This window comes from Lupinus angustifolius, chromosome LG11 (genome assembly GCF_001865875.1).
Source record: "Lupinus angustifolius cultivar Tanjil chromosome LG11, LupAngTanjil_v1.0, whole genome shotgun sequence".
Taxonomy (NCBI): Eukaryota; Viridiplantae; Streptophyta; class Magnoliopsida; order Fabales; family Fabaceae; genus Lupinus; species Lupinus angustifolius.
The window spans coordinates 4,053,062-4,075,498 of NC_032019.1; the positions used below are offsets into that span (position 1 = coordinate 4,053,062).

The 22,437-nt window shown below is 28.3% G+C and overlaps 3 protein-coding genes across 3 annotated transcripts; 1 reads left to right on the forward strand and 2 right to left on the reverse strand.

The window, feature by feature from the left end:
• On the reverse strand, nt 960-3,998 carry LOC109360843 (esterase-like). Its single transcript, XM_019605989.1, has 5 exons — nt 3,716-3,998; nt 2,680-2,901; nt 2,406-2,575; nt 1,540-1,804; nt 960-1,431 (listed from the first exon to the last, which is right to left on the reverse strand). The coding sequence occupies exons 1-5, from the start codon at nt 3,960-3,962 to the stop codon at nt 1,160-1,162; spliced, it is 1,176 nt and encodes a 391-aa protein (XP_019461534.1). The 5' UTR covers nt 3,963-3,998; the 3' UTR covers nt 960-1,159.
• Nucleotides 10,357-12,950, reverse strand: LOC109360844 (esterase-like). The gene is made up of 5 exons (XM_019605990.1): nt 12,679-12,950; nt 11,589-11,810; nt 11,317-11,486; nt 10,786-11,050; nt 10,357-10,671 (listed from the first exon to the last, which is right to left on the reverse strand). Exons 1-5 carry the CDS (start codon nt 12,914-12,916, stop codon nt 10,400-10,402), a joined length of 1,167 nt encoding a protein of 388 aa, XP_019461535.1. The 5' UTR covers nt 12,917-12,950; the 3' UTR covers nt 10,357-10,399.
• On the forward strand, nt 20,354-21,585 carry LOC109360845. The gene has a single exon (XM_019605991.1). It carries the CDS (start codon nt 20,517-20,519, stop codon nt 21,384-21,386), a length of 870 nt encoding a protein of 289 aa, XP_019461536.1. The 5' UTR covers nt 20,354-20,516; the 3' UTR covers nt 21,387-21,585.

A 22,437-nucleotide genomic window follows, 5' to 3' on the forward strand; every position in this document is an offset into this window, starting at 1 on the left:
CCTAACTTATATTCAATTTTTAACATTAATAATCAATACTAAAACATAATGCAATGTCTGACGAGTGTGTAAGAATGGGAGTGGGGGTGGTGTGAAATTGATGAATAGAGCTTGGGCTACAAAAATTGGGACACATAATGCCCTCCGGCAACCCGGGAGCCACTTAAAATGCCCCTAATAAAGTGGGTAAGCAGGTCGTGCAATACAGACTAACATGCTAAAATATGATGCCATACCCACATTTTTGTGGGCAATGAGAGTTAACCTGCTGATAATGCCCATATTACCATCATTAGATATAACTAACTAATATTTTAGTTTAAGTTAAGAGAATAAAATATCTCATTCAGTCAACAAAAATAGGACATAGGTATTATTTTGTTTAGTTTTAAAAATATTTTTATAGAAAATAATTAAATATAACATATATTATAATTTTTAATGACTAGATGAAATAACTTATCTCGATGTACCACGAGAGACTTTATTCTTTTTAAGTTATAACATCTATCATAAATCTACCTTATTAAGTGGTTATATGGGGATAGACCCAAGAAGTCCACCATAGTGTATTTGACCCCCACAAACTGCCAATATTTATTTATTTATTTCATATATCTTAAATTGTTTGTCCCTAGTTGTATCAATAAATTAATTATAAAAGATATTCAAAATTTAAAAAAATATAAACTTTATTTATTTTATTCATATCATTTGGTTGAAAGCAAAAAAATTTACATGATAAATAACTATTATTATAAGATTTTGTATTTAATTTATATTTCATAAAGATTAAGTAGTCCTTAACACACAATAGTAATTAATATATTTAGAAAAAAATATGTTAATTTTTTTATATTGTAAATTTATTTTTGTATCACCCACTATCTAAATTATTTAAGTTATATGTTACCGTTATTCTTTATTATATATTTGGAGTTGATTTTTTATTTATTCAATGACATTCTGACTTCAGATGGATTTCTGATATATATAGTTGAACAATTAACAAGATTCCACCTAAAATGGCCAAACATCAAGACCACTATCCCAAAGACCCAAACGCAGCTACAATTAATCAACATACTAAGGTACAATTCCAACCATTCTATAGGGAGCTATTTTACTTCTAATTGTTGCACTAACAAGCAAATCAAGCTCACAATTCTTTAGTAAAACTTCTGTGGCATGCCATATTCAACGGGACAGGTGGATCTGTGAAAGCTCCAGTAGCAATTTTATCGAAGACAACCTTGTTAGCTGCTTCTGTGTAATGTGTCCCATCCCAAACAATTCTAACAGAAGGTTTTCCACATGAACCCACTAAGTTTTCAGTGCCATTTGTGTTTATGGTTGACCCACATGAAACATTAACGTTGTAGTTGTACTCCCCTCCATACCCACAACATGCAACATGTGGCTTCTCAAATCCTGCTCGTTAAAATAATAATGATGCTTATAAAAATCACATTTATTAATTGTGGGTAATTAAGTTTTAGATTTGTAATGTGGGAATGGAATAAAGTTTATTTGGTTTACCATATTTCTTTGGGTCTTGGAAAAGAGAGAACTTAGCGGAATAGATATCTACATATGTTATTGCTAGATCAGGATTGTCCTTGCGAAGTTGGGCTAAAGTTTCCTTCAATCTGTGGTTGAAATACTGAGATACTTCATTATGTTCCTTGGCACAACCATATTCATCTTTTTCAGCTGATGGAAAATTGGCCAAAATCAAAGGGAGACACCCAATAGGTCCTGTGTTGTGTATCCAAAATGATCTAGCTCCCAAATTGTATATTTTCTTCATAGCCAAAGATAATTCAACAATTAAGAGCAATAAATTAGGTAGACAATAAAAGGAATTTGTTTGGTGAAAAATGAGACAACATGTATTTTCCTTTAATTTTTTGTAACGTTTGTATAAAGATAAGATACAATGAGTGATTTTAAGAGTAAGTGCAACGGGTGCTTGTGGTATTCATAAGAATGTTGCTTAGCTTCTTCGTGGATGGAACATAATATAACAAGGTTTGTAATTAAGTTATGTAGCCTGTATAAGCTAGATTTTTATTTGATTGTGAAGTATAACAAGAGAAATGGGTGAGAAAGAGAGGGAAAAAACATATGTAAAATAGAAGAGCATGTTATAAGTAGTAAGGTCCATTTGAAGAATTTTTAAGAAATGTTGAAATAAGTAACACATTAAATGAATTACCTTATAACTTATAATGTTGGAAGAAAAGTGCAAAAATATATATAAAAAAGTGGTGGATCCAATTAAGAACTTATAATGTGATTCATGGATGAGGATGCTATATGTGTGAAATAGTTGAAAACGTCATATTAATTAATTCAAATAACATGACTCCTAATAAAATATAATTAAAAAGGTATTGAACTACCTTAATATTTGCTGAGAAATTATTGACTATATCAGGTATAGTAGCAATAACTTGTTGCACTGTCATATTACCAAAAAAGCCAGCAGTGATATCATTTTGACCAATATCATATGTGTATAGAGCTTCAGAGAAATACTTTTTATGGGGCATCAAGTTTGCAAATATGCCTCCTGTTGAAATAAAACTAAAACAAATTAAAAGGAGTAAAACCATATCTTAAATAGAACTCAAAATCACAAAAAGCTATCAATAAATATATGTTCTCTATATTTACCTTGATGTCTAATGAATTGGGTTCTGGGTATGAAATTCTTGAACTGCGAGTACTGTACATCAAGGTAGAAAGGACTGAATCTAACATTAGATATAAGACTAGTTGGATAACTAGATGGGGGTTTAATTGTAGATCCTGCTGTTGCAAAGTTAGCTCCATGTGAGAAATTGGTCCCTAGAGAATCAAGATATGCACTTACATAGGGGAGTCCAAAACTTTGTGCTGCAATTACAACATTTCATATCAAAATTAGATTTTAAACCCTTCATTTGGAGGGGAAAGGATTCATGATTAAATTGCAACACGTGATATTGGGGATCTTGATTTGGTACACCCCATAAATTATATCATCACTATCATGCACATGTTAGGTACAAAGTTCAAAAAAGGTTTTTGACTGGAATTCATGTTGTTCCTTCTCTACCCTTGTTATTACTCATTTGTTTACAATAAATAGATGGGCCCTTTTGTAAAATCGCCCGAGAAAAAGGGAAAAATATATTTTTTAGTCTTTTATACGGGACTAAGAATGCATCTTTATCACTGATCTTAAATAAAATATATAAATAAAATTATCATGAACACGTTCACTTTCTCAATGAAAAAAGGAGCTTGAATATTTTATGGATATATATACTTGGATGCCAATGCAATACTGCAAAGTCATCTAGGCTAATCTATTACAAGCCAATAGTTGAGCTTTGTTTATCATGGTCCGGTAAGATATACTTTTAACTTATGTAACCTAAAAATGAAAAATCCTGCTAAAAGGACTCAACTTATATACTTTGTTATGGTAAACAAAAGTATAATTTACCACTTGCGGGCTCACTTTAAATTCTTACATAATAAGGAAGCTGCAAAGAAACTACAGAGATTATTATATGTTCTTGAATCTATGATATGTTAGATGCATATCCAATGGTTTAAATGCATTGGAGATTTTTGCTTCATAGTGATGCAATATATAATTTCCCTAGTATAACACATTCAACATGTTTACATGAAATATAAAATGGTAGTGTGAATATATTACCTATGAAATCAAGAATGATACGGCCATCAGAGAACCTTCCAGCGGGTCTGTGAAAATATGTCTCTCCATATGGTGATTTCACTACTGCAAAGGAAGCAGCCAAGCCACCAGTATCAGAATTTGAGGCACCAAAGTTAAATATAGCAGGGAAATTACAAACTTTTGTGGCAAATAATGGGTTTACAATGGATAAAAGCACGAGAAAAGATACAAGTGAGATGTGAAGAGAAAACTCCATTGAAGACATTAGGCAAAACAAATATGGTAGATTACAACAACCAACATTTTTGTTTCTTTATACTAATTTGTACGAGTATTCAACTCTGACTTTTTCAACCAAACCTTACGCCATTATTACTTAAGTGCGATAGAGTGTTTTAGTGGCTACATTTTTATTTTAAAGTATTATATTTTTTTTTTGTCTTTATTAGAATATGCAATTTAATTAATGTATTTGAAGTGGTTATATATGGTTATATGGTTTTTTAAATTAAAAATTAAAAAACAAAATAAGAATATATAAATTATATCATGGCGGTAATTACACCTCTATATATATATATATATCATTTATATTTAACGTAAACTATTTGCTTAACTCAATATAGACTCAGTTAAAATCATAAGTTTGGGTTGACAAAGCTCAACTATTCTTTTGTGTAGATAATATAGTTCCAATGTGTAACTATCCCAAATAATTTGTAATCTTAAAAATGATTTGAAATTCTATTGTAATTTATAACCTATCAAAGACACCCGCAAACCATTTAGAAACAAAATAGAAATTACATTTTTATATTTTTTTTCTTAAAAAGTCATGTTTTGCAACTTCAAATTCCAAATACAAATTTTTTTCCTAAGTGTGAAATATGTACAAAATCAAAATTCTAATTTTAACATTTAGAGTATATCTATTAACATAAAAATATATAATAATTATAAAATATTTCTAATGTGTAACTTTTAAATTGTTTACGCAATTTTATAAATATATATAATATTATATTCATACATTAATATGAAAGTATATAAAATATTTTCAATAACTGGATTTTAAATGGTATTATACTATTGGTTAAAAAATACAAAATAAAAATTCAATGTTGAAAAATTAAGTCTAATATTTTTCGACATATTAAATGTGACATTTTTCATTATAAAACTACTTTTTGTTTTCTTAGATACACTCATAATACTGGTTGTTAACATTCCTTTTTAAATATAAATTCAAATTAATACAAATATATAGAATGAAAATGTAAAAGTCCTATCATATATTGTAACTAGTAAGTCATGTGCGACCAACTGTCCATTATCATATATCATGTCTTGATATAATATTGAGTATAAAATATATATATATTAATGGTGTAAATTTTTTATACTATCAACATATTCTCTATCAATGAATTGTATTATTTTTATTTGAAAGTTATTAATGATTAATAAATTACTTATTGACAGTAAAAAACACTTAATTACATGGTTAAAGTATATTTTAAATGATGTAATATTATTATAAAGAGATCTAATTTTGTATAAACGCGTGTAACAGCAAGACATATATATTATATTATACAAGGTTATCTTCCGACCAGCCAAATAATTTTTCTACGTTGTTTACTATCTGCCATATAATCCTAAAAAGAAAATCAAGACTTGCTTGCATCATGTTAGCCAATTATATAGTATTATATATGTGTGACTATCGTGGTAGTTATCATAATATTTAAACACTATGAAACATACCAGTTGGTTCTTCATAGTTATGTTTGACAAGTAGTGGATGAATCTAATATATTAATGCTTTATGTTTTTGCAAAAAGAAAATAAAATGAGAGAAAAAGATAAAAAAAGAGAAATAGAAAAAATAGATTACAAATGGTATAAGAAAATGAATAGAAATAAATATTTTTTTTCTTACTTCTTTATTTGGTTAGATAAAAAATGGGAAGAAACATGATGTTATGGTCAAATGATATAAATATCCCTAAAATAAAGAAAAAAAGAAGGAAAATGATATTTTATTATTAATTAAAAATAAATATTATCATTTTAAATTATAGATTTTATTATAATTTCAATTAACATTCTTAATTGATATTTTTATATCCAAAATAGACTAATTATAGTAGTAGTATTTAGAATAAAAAAATAGAGAAATAAAAAATTTCAAGGACATTTTTAAGATTTCATACAAAATTTTCATTTTCTCTCCGCTTTTAGACCAAAGTAGGAAAGAAAGATCTTAGAGTGGATCCCACACACTTTTTATTTTCTCCTCTCTTTCTCTCTTCATAAGTAAAGAGGAGAATTATTTTTCCTCTTCAATCTCTCTTACCTTTTATCTTCACTCTAATTCTCCTCTACCACATATATGTTAAAGGTTGGCTATGGGGTGTGTACCGTGTTGGATGAGAGTTTGTTCAACCAACTAGTTATATAATTCTTAGAATTAGCTAGAACTCACATCAGTTTAGTAAGAACTATATTAAAATGTGACATTTGTCCTTTATATATGGGACCCACGACAGTAGAATGTAGGCAATAAAAAAGACTCATTATTATTGGTGAATGGAAAATGAATATTCGCTTACAAGTGAAAAGATTTATATTTTATACCAAAACCTTAAACTAAAAAGAACATAGGCCATTAAAAAGACTTATTGTTATTGGTGGATGGAGAAATGAATATCCTCTTACAAGTAAGAGATTTTTTATTTGGTAACAAAAATATAAGATAAAAGGAACTTAGGCTATTGAAAAGACTCATTGTTATTGGTGGATGTAAGTGAATTTTTTTAGATTTTGTACAAAAACTTTAAGATAAAATGAACTTAGGCCATTGAGAGTACTCATTGTTATTAGTCGATGAGAAAATAAATATACACTTACAATGGAGAAATTTTAGAATTTATATCAAAATCTAAAGATAAAAGGAAATCATTGAATCTTTTACTCGTTAATCATTATATCCTATTAAATGTTGGACTTCACACCTTTAGATTCATTATGAATCAACGAAGAGATTCATTGTGAGATGACTTTGAAATAGAGGCGTCAAAATGGGTTGGGGCGTCCCCCGAAAATTTATAGGGTTTTTGTATCATTTTAGATATTTTTTAATTGAAATTAGACTTTTAAGCTCGGCTCGGTCCGATTATACGAAAACTAGACTTGGACCAGGCTTACCTGAACGGGTTCGGGCTACCTGATTTTCCTTACTTTTTATCTTTATTTGGAAATTTGACTTGGTAATATGCCTTAGGTGAAAATTATTTTACAAAACAACTTATGATAAAAAATATATAATAAATATTGTGTTATGAAATTTGAATAAAAAAGAGAATAATGTCTATAACATAAATATTTATTAATTACAATAATGTTATAAAGTTAAGTATTATATTATTTTTCCTATTTTGCATAATACCATTTTAAGCCTAATAAAAAATAATATACCAAATCAAATTAGAAGACATTAAACCATATAAATTTAACTTTTCTTTTCTTAATTATTTATCTAATTAAATTTAACTTCTTCAACAAAAACTAATAAAGAAAATAACTTTTACAACAAAACTAAAAGATAACATAATTTTGTATCATAGAAAATTACACACAACCACGTTTAATATAACAGTTCATAATAAAAAAGTTGATAAAACGCATACGAAGGATAATATCTTTGGTAGTGTCTAAAGCTTTATATATTACAATAAAGTTTAAATTATATTGTGTTAGAGAGTAAGAGTCCAATATAAATGAGAGATTTAATAAATGAATTTTGATAAAAAATCATATGTGTGGACTTCACATCGTGTTTTTAACTCAAATACAAGGCATTAGATCTATACATTTGGTTGTCTTGGGCATAACAAATGTGTTATATATATATATATATATATATAAATAGATTAAATAAGTTAAAATTTAAATAAAAAATATTGTTTAGTATTATGGGGGCTGGCCCGTCACAATCCGCAACCCGCTTAGGACGAGTTTGAGTTACAATTTGATATACATAAATTTAATCCAAGCTTTTTAGTGTGTTTAAATTTAGTTTGAACCTGATGTGGGCTAACTTGAACTCGTCCAAATAGTCTGTTTTGACACCTCTACTTTAAAGTTTTCAAATTTTTTTCTTATCCTTCAAGACTTAACTCTTAAATAGATTTTAAATTAATAGTTCCATACAAATTTCTCTGCTTATTACATTACATTATTTAATATGTCATTTCACATTTAAATACACCAAACAATCATATTTTCTAAGTTTTTTAGTGTGCATTTTTAAAGCTACCCAAAATTTAGCTAGCTTAATCTAAGTGACTTTGATTGTTTCCTCCACGAGGGAGAAAACGTTGGCTGTGTTTGGAAGTCACCAAACAACAATTTTATTTGTGTACAATTTTTTTAAGACAATTTTCGTTCTTATTATTTCTTTCTCTTTTTTCATGAGTACAACGATATCCTAGTTTTATTTACACATTTGGAATAAAAACAAATTTGGTTATTGATAGACGTTTATATGAAACGGGTAAGCTTTTCTTGATGTATGTGGCTCAGCTCAAATATATAAAATTATTCGAATTAAACTTTTATACAATAATGAATCACTATTTTAAAATCATTTAATCATTTCTTGTAAACTTAAATATAATATTATGTAGCTAATTGAGATTCATTACAAGATAATCTATTGTGGAAAAATTCATGGTCATAAAATGTGTATTACTTTACTTGTTACTCTTTAATCGATAAAGAAAATTAAGGACTGATTTGATATTTACGTCAAATAACTTTAAGTCATATTTTTTCTAAGATATTTTTTGATAAATTTAAATAATAGTTTAAAATTAGAAATAATATAAGTTCATCACTTCTTGACATACATCAATATCATTTATCTATATAAGGCAATTTCTTTTGCTTCTTTGAATAATGCCCCTACATGTTTCAAGTGACGTTGTACTTTACATATTTAGGTCGTGTATTGAAGGGATGTGGCCCAAGTCAATTAATATCTGAAAGCCACCATGTCCTTTTCTTGGTCTAAATACTAAATGGAGCTTCAATTATGTTCATCAAGTACACATATCTTTCATCCTACAATTTCAACCCCAATAACTTTTTTGACTCTTATATGTTTCAAATTCCAAGCTGAATGTTTTAATTTTTTTTGACTCGTTTAAGCCTAGCACTAAGACCATTTTACCTATATCAAATGACCATAAGCCTTTAGAAAAATACTTTTCTTGGGGTATCAAGGTTGCAAATATTCCTGCCAATTAGAACATAAAAAAGTAATCAATTCTTTCATTAGAACTCATAAATATTTTTTTCCAATAATTGAGGCTAATTCCATCGTGAAAACTAGCTCAATAGGAAAGAAATTTCTTGTCTAATTATTATAAGAGAATAAAATATCTTCTGATATAAGAAGATTAATTATCTTCTACAACCAATGAAATCATGACAAATGTCATATTTAGTTATTTTTTACAAAAATATTTCTAAAACTAAATAAATAAGTTCACATATCATACTTCTACCGACTGAAGGAGACAATTTATCTTCCGATATAAAGAAATATTTTATTCTCTTATTATAAATATTTTAACTTATGAGAAGAATTTTTTCATGGGTATGAAATTTATGAAATAACTATACTCTGGTTTGAGTGTAGATCCTGATGTTTGGAAGTTTGCACCAATGTGAGAAGTTGGATACTAGAGAATCAAGGTACGAGGCTGAGATAAGGGAGTCCAAAACTTTATTCTGAAATTACCAGATAGATAACATTACAATTACATAATTTGGTAGAAAACATGCTCCATCATTTTAACTACAAAATGTAATACGTAGTTCAAGTGCTTAATAACAACGTAACTAACAACAATGGTAATTAGTTGTAACCGTTAGGCAAGTTAGTTTTTCTAACTTATCATTATTTGTAGTAGAATCTTATCGAGTTTTGGTAACTATGAAAGGAAATGTATACATATATTTTAGTTTAAGTTAAATCATCTCTTTTAGTGATGTATCTCTCACATTAAGTGGTTATATGGGTATAGACCCATGAAGTCCACAAGTTGTCAATATTAATTTATATCATAAATATATTTTAAACTTTTAATTGTGTCCTACATGTATCAATAAATTAATTATAAAAGTTATTAAAAATTCAAAAAAAATTAACTTTTTATTTTATTTATATCATTTGGTATAAATAATAATAATTTTTACATCATTCATTATTGTAATACATAACTAATACTATAACATTTTTGTATAATTTATATTTTATAAAGATTAATACTCGTTAACACACATCCATAATTAATATATTTATGAAAAAACATGTTGAATTTTTTATATTATAAATTTATGTTTTATATCAGTCACTACCTTTTTTTTAAGTTATATATGATGCCGTTATTATTTACTATATAACATACGAAATTGATTTTTTATTTATGTAATGACATTCTGACTTCAGATGGATTTCTGATACAATCATACAAATAGTTGTAGAATTAAGAGGAATCCACCCAAAAAGACCCAAACATTAAAACCAATATCCCAAAGACCCAAACGAAGCTACAATCACATACTGAGGTACAATTCAAACCATCCTATATTTACTATAGGAACCTACTCTAACTTCAAAGCAACTCAAGCTCACAATGTTTTAGTGACACTTCTGTGGCATGTCATATTCAATGGGATAGGTGGATCTGTGAAAGCTCCAGTAGCAATTTTATCGAAGATAACCTTGTTAGCTGCCTCTGTGTAATGTGTCCCATCCCAAATAATTCTTTCAGAAGGTTTCTCACATGAACCCACTATTGTTTTAGTTCCATTTGTGTTTATGGTTGTCCCACATAAAGCATTAACGTTGTAGTTGTACTCCCCTCCATTCCCACAACATGCAACATGTGGCTGCTCAAATCCTGCTCGTTAAAATAATAATGATGCTTATAAAAATTCACATTCATTAAATGCTGGTAATTAAGTTTAATTTGAGATTTGTAATGTGAGAATGGAATGAAATTCATTTGGCTTACCATATTTCTTTGGGTCTTGGAAAAGAGAGAACTTAACAGAATAGATATCTACATATGTTATTGCTACATCAGGAAGGTCCTTGCGAAGTTGAGCTAAAGTTTCCTTCAATCTGTAGTTCAAATACTGAGATACTTCATTATGTTCCTTGGCACAACCATATTCATCTTTTTCAGCTGATGGAAAATTGGCCAAAAACAAAGGGAGACACCCAATAGGTCCTGTGTTGTGTATCCAAAATGATCTAGCTCCCAAATCGTACATTTTCTTCATAACCAAAGATAGTTCAACAATTAAGAGCAATAAATTAGGTAGACAATAAAAGGAAATTGTTTGGTGAAAAATGAGACAACATGTATTTTCCTTTATTTTTCTGGAACGTTTGTGTAAAGATAAGATAAAATGAGTGATTTTAAGAGTAAGCAACTATGAACTAATATGGCATTGCTATATGTGTGAAATTGTTGAAAAAGTCATATTAATTCAAATATAATGACTCATAATAAAATATAATTAAAAAGGTATTGAACTACCTTAATATTTGCTGAGAAATTATCTATTATATCAGGTATAGTAGCATTAACTTGTTGTGCTGTCATATTACCAAAAAAGCCAGCAGTGAGATCATTTTGACCAATATCATATGTGTATAGAGCTTCAGAGAAATACTTTTCATTGGGCATCAAGTTTGCAAATATGCCTCCTGTCGAAATAAAACTAGAACAAATTACAACGAGTAAAACCATATCTTAAACTGAACTCAAAATCACGAAATGCTATCAATAAATATATGTTCCCTACTTACCTTGTTTTCTAATGAATTGGGTCCTGGGTATGAAACTCTTGAACTGAGAGTACTGTACATCAAGGTAGAAAGGACTGAAACTAAAATTAAATGTAGGACTAGTTGGATAGCTATATGGAGGTTTAACTGTAGATCCTCCTGTTCCAAAGTTTGCTCCATGTGAGAAATTGGTCCCTAGAGAATCAAGATATGCACTTACATAGGGGAGTCCAAAGCTTTGTGCTGCAATTACAACATTTCATATCAAAATTAGAGTTTAAAACCTTCATTTGGAGGGGAACAGACTAATAATTAAACTGCAAATTGTGATATCGGGGATCTTAATTTGGTACACCCCATAAATTATATCATCACTATCATGTACATGTTAGGTACAAAAGTTCAAAAAATGTTATTATTGACTGGAATTAACGTTGTCCCTTCTATACCCTTCTTATTACTCCTTAATTTAGTCCTTTATTTACATTAAATAGATGGGCCTTTTCATAAAATCGCTAGAGAAAAAGGGGGAAAATATTTTATAGCCTTCAATACGCAGCTATGAATGCATCTTTATCACTGATCTTAAATAAAATATATAAATTATTTAAAACCAATGGTAAAGAATTATGATGGACATGGTTCAATTTCTCTATGAAAAATGGAGCTTGAATACTTTATGGATATATGTTATATATATACTTGGATGCCAATGCAATACTGCAAAGTCATCTAGGTTAATCTATTACAAACCAATAGTTCTGTTTTGTTTATCTTAGTCGGGTAAGATATACTTTTAACTTATGTAACCTCAAAATGAAAAATACTGCTAAAAGAACTCAACTTATATACTTTGTTATGGCAAACAAAAGTATAATTTACCACTTGCACACTCACTTTAAATGCTTACTTAATAAGGGAGATGCAAATAAACTATAGAGATTATATTATGTTCTTAGTTTAAACTCATTTTATTCTTATGAATACATATCCAATGGTTTAAATGCATTCGGGATTTTTGCTCCATAGTGATGCAATATATAATTTCCCTAGTATAAGACATTAGGCATGTTTAAATGAAATACAAAATGGTAGAGTGTGAATATATTACCTATGAAATCAAGAATGATACGACCATCAGAGAACCTTCCAACGGGTCTGTGAAAATATGTCTCTCCATATGGTGATGACAATGCTCCAAAGGAAGCAGCCAAGCCACCAGTATCAGAATTTGAGGCACCAAAATTAAATATTGCAGGGAACTTACAAACTTCTGCTGCAAATATTGGGTTTACAATGGATAAAAGCAAGAGAAAAGATACAAGTGAGATGTGAAGAGGAAACTCCATTGAAGATATTAGGCAAAGCAAATATGGTAGATTACAACAACCAACATTTTTTGTGTATTTATACTAATTGGTAAGTGTGTTCAACTCTGACTTTTTCAACCAAATCTTACTCCGTTATTATTAAATATTAAAACCAATACTTGCTGCTACCTGCATTTACATTTAATGTAAACTATTTGCTTAAGGCAATATCCACTCAGTTAAAATTCACAAGTTTGGGTTATTACTTATTCTTTTGTATAGATAATATAGTTTGAATGTGTAACTATCCCAAATAATTTATAATCTGAACTTAAAAATGATTTGAAATTCTTTTATAATTTATAACCAGACACCCGCCAACTATTTAGAAACACAAGGTTCTAGTACTGTTGGAAAACACATTTTTACATTATTTTCCTTAAAAAATCATGTTTTTGCAACTTCAAATTCCAAATACAAAATTCTTTTTCCTAGGTGTGAAATATGCACAAAATGAAAATTTTAATTTTAATATTTAGAGTATATCTATTAGCATAAAAAATATCTACTGATTATAAAATATTTTAAATGTGTAACTTATAAATTGTTTATGAAATTTTATAAAAGTATATATAATAATTATAAAATATATTAAGTAACTGGAGATTAAATGGATCTTAAAAAAATAATTTTAAAATATAAATTATATTATATTCATATAATGAAAAATATTATGTTAGTAAGTGTCTTAAGGTATTATACTATTGGTTAAAAAATAATAAATAAAATTCCAATGTTAAAAAAGTAAGTCTAATATTTTCGATATATTAAATGTAACATTTTTTAATATAAAAATAGTTGTTTTGTTTTCTTAAATACTCTCATAATACTGGTTGTGAACATTCCTTTTTAAATATAAATACAAATATATAGAATGAAAATGTAAAAGTCCTATCATAAATAGTAACTAGTAAGTCATGTGCGACCAACTGTCCATTTTAATAAATCATGTCTCAATATAATATTGTAAAGATATATATATATATATATTTATAAAAGGCGCTTTCACTTGAACTTGTCTTCCTACTAGTAAATATTATTTCTACGTTGTTTCCTATTTGCGAAATAATACAAAAAAGACTACAACATGAGCAAGACTTGCTTGTATCATGTTAGCCAATTATATAGTACTAGTGTATCAACATGGATGAAATTTACATTGAATGGTGTTAAAAATTCAATTTTTACATATTTCATTTTAAAGAATTGAAATATATTTTTTGTATTGTAATTTTTTATCTTTAATATATTGTTTAATTTAATGTAAGAGATGTAGTTAATGTATTGGTGATTAATGGGTACATAAGATTATATGGCTATTTTGCATAAATAAATAATTTTATGGACAATATAAGAAATTGAAAATTACACATTAATGATAATTTCATCATGTTGTATCTTAATATATAGTATAGATTATACATGTGTCTATCATGGTCTCATGGTAGTTATTATAATATTTAAACACTTTGAAACATTCAGGTGGTTCTTGACATTTATGTTTGTTAAATAGTAGATATTTGGTTGCAAAGAGAAAATAAAATGAGAAAAAATAGATTTTTGTAAAGTTTGATATAAAAAAAAAATGAACAGAAAAATATATTTTTTATTTTACTCTTTTGTTTAGTTAGATAAAAAATGAGAAGAGAGATAATGTTATTGTCAAATGACAAAAATATCTCTAAAAAAAGAATAAAAGAAAACAAATTGTTTTATTTTATTAATAAAAAATAAATATTATAATTTTAAATTATAAATCTTATTATATATATTTTATTATAATTTTAATTAACATTCTTAATTGATATTTTTTATATCTAAATGAGATTTATTTATATTATTAATATTTAAAAAATAGAGAAAATAAATTTTTTAATGACAATATTGATATTTCATGCAAAATTTTCATCTTCTCTCCACTTTATTACCAAAGTAGGAGAGAAAGATATTATAGTAGACCCCCATACTATATTTTCTCCTATCTTTCTTTCTTCATAACTAAAAAGGAAAATCAATGGGCGTTGGTTCAAGTGATACATGTTTGATTCCCTTTAAGTAAGGTCTCGGGTTCGAGTCTTGTAGATGGAAAATGCCCGCTGGGAGAGTTAGTCCCACGTACTTGTGGATGTTCCCGACTCGAACAGGATTGCCTCAAGTGCGAGTATATTTGTGGAAAACAAAAAAAAAAACTGAAAAGGAAAAAGTTTCTTTTACTCTTCAATATTTTTCACCATTTTTTCTCCACTTTAAATTTCCTCCACCGCAAATATTTTAAAGGTTGTCCATGGGGTGTGTACCATGTTGGATGAGAGTTTGCTCAACCAACCTATTATGTAATTCTGAGAATTAGAGCTCACACCGGTTTAGTAAGAATTATATTAAAATAAGGCAATTGTCCTTCATATATAGGACTCAACCTAGGTCATTGAAAAGACTTATTGTTACTGGTGGACGAGAAAATGAATATTGGCTCACAAGTGACAGATTTTAGATTTTGTACTAAAACCTTAAGATAAAAGGAACTTAGACCATTGAAAAGACTCATTATTATTGGTGGATGGGAAAATGAATATCCGCTTACAAGTGATAGATTTTAGATTTTATACAAAAACCTTAAGATAAAAGATCTTAGACCACTGAAAAGACTCATTGTTATTGGTGGGTGAGAAAATGAATATCTGCTTACAAGTGAGAAATTTTAGATTTTTCACCAAAACTTTAAAATAAAAAGAACTTAAACCATTGAGAAGACTCATTGTTATTAGTGGATGGGAAAATGAATATCCACTTACAAGTGAGAGATTTTAGATATTATACCAAAATCTTAAGATAAAAGAAACTTAGGCCATTGAAAAGCCTCATTGTTATTGGTGGATTGGAAAATGAATATCCGCTTACAAGCGAGAGATTTTAGATTTTATACCAAAATCTTAAGATAAAAGAACTTAGGCCATTGAAAAGACTCATTTTTATTGGCGGATGGAAAACTAAATATCCGCTTATAGGTGAGAAATTTTAGATTTTGTACCAAAATCTTAAGATAAAAAAGAAAATGATTTGATGAATCTTTTACTCATTCTATCCTATCGAATGTGGGGCTCAGCACCCTTAAATTCGATATGTCCTAGTGTCCCATAGTTTGGGGAGACTCATTGTAAGATGATTTTGAAGTCTTTAATTTTTTCTCATCTGAAACTTAACTTGAAAACTGACTACAAAGGATTAATTCAATAAGTTTTTTCACTTATAAATTATTCTACTCACTGCATTACATTTAATATGTGATTTCACATTTAAATAAAGATTTTCTTAAGTTTTTTTGGGTGCATTTTTTAAGCTACCCAAAATTTAGCTAGCCTAATCTAAGTGACTTTGATTGTTTCCTTCACGAGGGAAGAAAACGTTGGGTGTGTTTGGAAGTCACTAAACAACAATGTGATTTGTGTACAATTTTTCTAAGACAATTTTGGTTCTTATTATTTCTTTCTCTTTTTTCATGAGTACAATGATATACTAGTTTTATTTACACATTTGGAATTAAAACAATTTTGGTCATTGATAGATATTTATATGAAACGGGTAAGCTTTTGTTGATGTATGTGACTCAACTTATATATATAAGATTATTTGAATTAAACTTATACAATATTAAATCACTATTTTAAAATCATTTAATCATTTCCTATAAACTTAAATATAATATTATGTACCTAATTGAGATTCAGAACAAGATAATCTATCGTGAAAAAATTCGTTGTCATAGAATGTATATTATGTACCTAACTTACGACTGATTTGATATTTACGTCAAATAACTTGAAGTCATATTTTTCCTAAGATATTTTTTAGTAAATTTAAATAATATTTTAAAATTCAAAATAATTTAAGTTCATCACTTCTTGACATACATCAATATCATTTATCTATATGATAAGGCAATTTCTTTTGCTTTCTTGAATAATGCCCCTACATGTTTCAAGTGACTGTCGTACTTTACATTTTTAGGTCGTGTATTGAAGGGATGTGGCCCACATCCATCAATATCAAAAAGTCACCATGTCCTTTTCTTGGTCTAACTACTAAATGGAGCTTCAATTATGTTCATCAAGTACACATATCTTTCCATTCTACAATTTCAACCCTAATAACTTCTTTGACTCTTATTTAAATGTTTAAAATTTAAGTTGACTGTTTTAATTTTACATGAAGCACAAGACTTTGTTGATGTGCATATATCTCTTAACAAATACTATTCAAACCTTGACCAATGCCCTGCAAAATACCATTGCTGTATATCTATTTGTCCACTTCTGGAAACACTTTAAAAGAAAAAAGGAAACTAGAAAAATGCTTCTCTATTTTTTGTTGGTAGCTCTAGATCAGATTCACTTAGAGGCAAGAAGTACTGATCCACCATTTCCTGAGACACCTTTTCCAAGGTTGGAGGATCCCACTGCAATAGATATATAGGAAACAAATATAGCTTTTAAAGATATATAGGAAACAATAACCATCCAAACATATGGTGTTGCTTCCCCAGTTTTTAATGTAAATATGATCCCAATATTTATTGTTTTACAAGATTTCCATCTCAGAGATGCAATAATAGACTTTATTTATAGTGCAAGTGGATGCAATAGCTTAGTAAAACGTCTGAGACATGCCATATTCAAGGGGACAAGTAGATCCCAGAAAACCTGACTAGATATTTTATTAAAGACGACCTTGTTACCTGCCTCAGTATATTGGGTCCATCCCAAATTACTCTAATAGAAGGTGTTTGACATGAACCAACAAAACTTTTAGTGTCATTTGCATTTATGGTTCACCTACATCCAACATTAAAGTTGTAGTTGTACTCCCCTCCATAGCCATAGCAAGTAAAATGTGGATCCTCAATTCCTACACATAAATGGAGCTTTAAACTATTGACATGCATTGTTGCTAAGTTTGAGATTAGACGGCTTAGAGGTGTCAAAACAGGCAGTCCAGTTGGGTCGGTCCACCAAAGCTCGAAAATCTATAGGGCTTGATTATCATTTTAAACACTTTTTATTACATCCAGGCTTTTTAGTCCGACCAGGACGGGCTATATGAAAATCAGACACGGGCTGGGTGTACCTGGGCAAACTCAGGCTACCCGCTTTTCCCTATTTTTTTTAAATCTTTTTTAGAATTTTTGGCTTGACAATAAGCTTAGGTAAACATTATTTTACAAAACAACTTATAATAAAAAATAGATAATAAATATTATGTTATGAACTTTGAATAAAAATAGAGTAATGTCTATACCATAAATATTTATAATTACAGTAATGTTATAAAGTTAAATATTATATTAATTTTCTTATTTTGCATAATATCATTTTAAGCTCAATAAAAAATAATGTATCAAATCAAATTAGAAGACATTAAACCGTATAGATTTCACTTTTTCTTTCTTAATTGTTACCTAATTAGATTTAACTTTTACAGCCAAAACATAGTAAAGAAAATAACTTTTGCAACAAAACTAAAAGACAACATATTTTTTCCCATAAAAAACTCCACACAACCAAATTTAATATAATAGTTCATAATAAAATTGTTAATAAAGAACATACAAAAAATAATATTTTTTATAATGCCTAAAAGTTTATATATTATAATGAAGTCCAAATTATATTGTGTTATAAAGTGAAAACCTAATAAAATGAGATATTTAATAAATGAGTTATGTTAAAAATTATATACGGAGACTTCACGTATTAACTCATAAACAACACATTAGATTTATAAGTTTGGTTGTATTGAGCCTAAGAAGTGTGTTAAAAAAGTTATATATTAACGTAAGATTATATATATTAAATAGATTAAATAAGTTAAAATTTAAATAATTTTTTAATATTACGCGGATCACTCACCACAACCTGCAACCTGCTTAGGATGAATTTGGGTTATAATTTGATATATATAAATTGTATTCAATTTTTTTAGCTCGACCCAGTTTAATTCAAATCAGTATGGACTAGTCCGAACCCCTCTGAATCGCTCATTTTGACACCTCTAGAATAGTTAGAATGGATCATTTTTATAGGCCTTAATGGGTCTAACGAGATAAATTATGGTCGCATTCTATCTTGCATTGATCTCTGGAATTTATGTTGTGCGTTTGTGCTATTATTATTCTCACGATTTCTTTTAAACTTTGCTCATACTGTTTGGTTATTTTGAAAAGGCATAATTTTATATTTAAAAAATTATTTATATTAATAGTGTGTGAGTTTTATATATTGACATTGCATCATTTATTATTTATGTTTTATCATAATTGACTATTTAAAAAAATACAAATGAATAATAAATAATATATTAATTGTATATAAATCTTTACATCGATAATGTATAAATATTGCACTAAAGTTGTTTAACATATTCACCTCCATTTTTGGTGATGACGGTTAATTCCAACATATAGCTCAATGTATAGTTCAATATATGAGTTATTCGTCAATGCTTAATATCAAGTTTTTAAAATTTGAGCATAACTCATTTAAAAGGTTCGGTTTGTTCAATAACTGAATAAGTTAATTGAGGTAGTTATCAATTCTAAGTTAGTTGAGTTAGTTAAATGCACTAGTTGAACAACCAATAAAATTTCTTCTACCTAACATTTAAGTGGATATTATTATAAATATAGCATTTAAATCATAATAATATATATAAATTTCAGATTGTACATACTATATCCTAGTCTGTAATAAATTGAATACTAGTCAAACCATAAATTACAAAATCCATCATTAGTGTTGTACACGTCATATCAATATAAGAAATTATATTAATTTGAAGAAAAAGTACTGAATACATATAAAAATGACTATTATTAATATTATATGTCCTTGTTTCAATAATAAGTTGAAGTTATTATTAATATTTAAAAATGACTATCGAATCAAAAATATTACCTGTTGCTTCATCTTTTAAAAAAATAGTTTTCATAGTAATAAGGTATTTTCTTTAATCCAGTTTAATTCGAATTTATTGTTAGTATAACAAATTGCTAGACATCTTAAACATAGCAGTGTAGATTTTGAGATGATTATTGAAAGAATTAAATGTAAATCATATGTGTACTAATTTTACATTGTCGATATATTATTTATTATTTTCCCAAATTATTTTTATTTAAAATCAATAACCAATAGGATTCGTACTGAAAGTATAAAAAACATTTAAGCTTTCCATACAGAATTTACTTTCTCATATTTGTATTTGTTTAGAAAATAGACTAACAATATATTTTTTTAAAGTACATTTTTTAATAACAAACTTAAGTAATTTTTTTTCCAGTATATGATATGCACATTCCTTTTTTTTTTTTACCTCCACAAATTAGTGCTGAATAACAGTTGGACTATGAATACTAAAATTTAGTTACATTCAACTTCCACCTAGTACCTTCAAAGATAGACATTGATGAAAAAACAAAATTGATCAATGGCTGAGACGCATATCATATAATATGTCACTCGTCTTTTCATTCTCACACTAAGTGTAATACCACCATTGTTGAGTTCTTCTTATCATCATCTACATCATGGACGTGATATTTGAGATACAAAGAGGAAAGTCATTTTGCATTGAAGTTGGTTTCTTCGACAATGTCCTCGAAATGAAAGAGAAGATTCAAAAGTATCATGGCATTCCTACTTCCAAACAAACCCTAATTTTCAATGGTCAAGTTCTTCCTGACGATGGTGACATTTGGAAGTGTGAAATCTTTCACAATTCCCACATTCAGCTTCTTGTTGCACCTGATCATAACTTTGATGACAAGCCTCCTATTGTGAAAGACGATGACTTGAATTATAACTCTCCTACACCAACCATCATCACCACGAAGATTCACCTCAACGTTAAAACTGCTTCTTCTAAAGTGCTACCTCTTGATATTGACGTAAGCGACACCGTAATGACACTCAAGGAAAAGATTCATGAGATGGATCAGAATGTTCCAGTTCACAGGCTGATTTTGCATGCAACGGGGACTGAATTGCATGATCATCAATTGCTTCGAGATTGTGATAATGTATCAGATAATTCCGATATCGACGTGAGTCTTAAGCCATTACCACCAGTCACGACTACTTCTGTAGTCGTGATTGGTGGTGGCAATTGTGGTAGTAGTAGTAGTGGCGGTGGGTCGAAGAAGTTGAAGCTGATGGTATTGCCTAAGAGCGGGACGAAGAAAATTCCTATTGAGGTGAATGCAAGTGATAATGTAGGAGAGTTGAGGAAGGAGTTGCAGAAATTGCATCAGAGGATCCAGTTTCATCTTCCACAAGAAGGTTATTTTTTCATTTACAAGCAAAATGTGATGGATGATGATAGATCTTTCCGGTGGCACCATGTTGGGCAAGGTGATACCATTGAAATCTTCAATGGTAATGTTACTGGTGGATCTTGAAACTAAAACCTATTGCTTTTTTTCCATCCATTTTATTCTTTCTATTTCTTTTGAATAATAAATAGTTTCAAATACAAACAATCCATATTCATCAAACGAAAGGGAATTCAAATAAAGTGTTGGAAGCAAATTTACATGAATGCTTGCATTGATACATGAAACATAATGCTGAAAAGACACTTCATATCATTTTCATGTCATTCTTATTATTGTTGAGTGAAACCAATTAATTGCTCTTGGATTTTGTAGGTTATAAATGAATGAAGTAGAAAGGCAAAACCACTCGTTTAATTACACAATAAATGTTTTAATCGGATTGAATCACATTAGGATAAAAAATGTAACTGAATTACAAATTTGCAACGAGGCTATAGGGTTCTTGAAGCTAAATCCCAAGAGATCCTAACCACTTTACTTTGTTGACAAAGCTTAAAAGTCTTAAAATAACTGAAGACAGTTACACTCTAAGATATCCCAATTGCAGTAGCCCTTAGTACTCTTCCTCCTTGATTGCCTTTGAACTTCAAAATTACAATTTAATAAAATGAAATATTAAAAAAATAGATAAGTTTTAGCTTTTAAATATAAATTTCAAAAATTGCCAAATTAAGTTAAGCTCGCCCTAGTGTTTGGTTTGAAGAAAGTAAGAGAGTAGAGAAGTCAAAAGTCTCACCAATTCTTTCCAACCCAAAAGAAATCTATTTAGCACGAAGGGTCAGTTTCATAATAAATAGCCCCCTAAAAGCCGAAGAATATGAGGAAAAACTTGTACAAGACATAATTAACATATCATATTTGGAAATACGTATATTATATTTGTAAGTGCTATCATTTAGCAATAAATTTTAACTAAAATTGATGTTTTAATACGTTATCAATCATCTATTGAATATCTATGTATATAGATATATGTATTTACACAAGTTTCTCTGCAAATATTTGAAAGGGTCAGTGTTATATTCATCATACGTTGATAGTTTGATTATTCACAACCAAAGGTAGTTTGAGTATCAAAATCAAACTGTATTTTCAATCCACACATGTATTCTCT

Coding starts and splice junctions, on each gene's coding strand:
- LOC109360843 (XM_019605989.1), bottom strand. CDS start 3,962: ATGTCTTCAATGGAGTTTTCTCTTCACATCTCACTTGTATCTTTTCTC. Junction 2,902..3,715: donor TATCATTCTTGATTTCATAG/GTAATATATTCA, acceptor TTGTAATTGCAG/CACAAAGTTTTGGACTCCCC. Junction 1,805..2,405: donor ATTTCTCAGCAAATATTAAG/GTAGTTCAATAC, acceptor TTGGCTATGAAG/AAAATATACAATTTGGGAGC.
- LOC109360844 (XM_019605990.1), bottom strand. CDS start 12,916: ATGGAGTTTCCTCTTCACATCTCACTTGTATCTTTTCTCTTGCTTTTA. Junction 11,811..12,678: donor TATCATTCTTGATTTCATAG/GTAATATATTCA, acceptor TTGTAATTGCAG/CACAAAGCTTTGGACTCCCC. Junction 11,051..11,316: donor ATTTCTCAGCAAATATTAAG/GTAGTTCAATAC, acceptor TTGGTTATGAAG/AAAATGTACGATTTGGGAGC.
- LOC109360845 (XM_019605991.1), top strand. CDS start 20,517: ATGGACGTGATATTTGAGATACAAAGAGGAAAGTCATTTTGCATTGAA.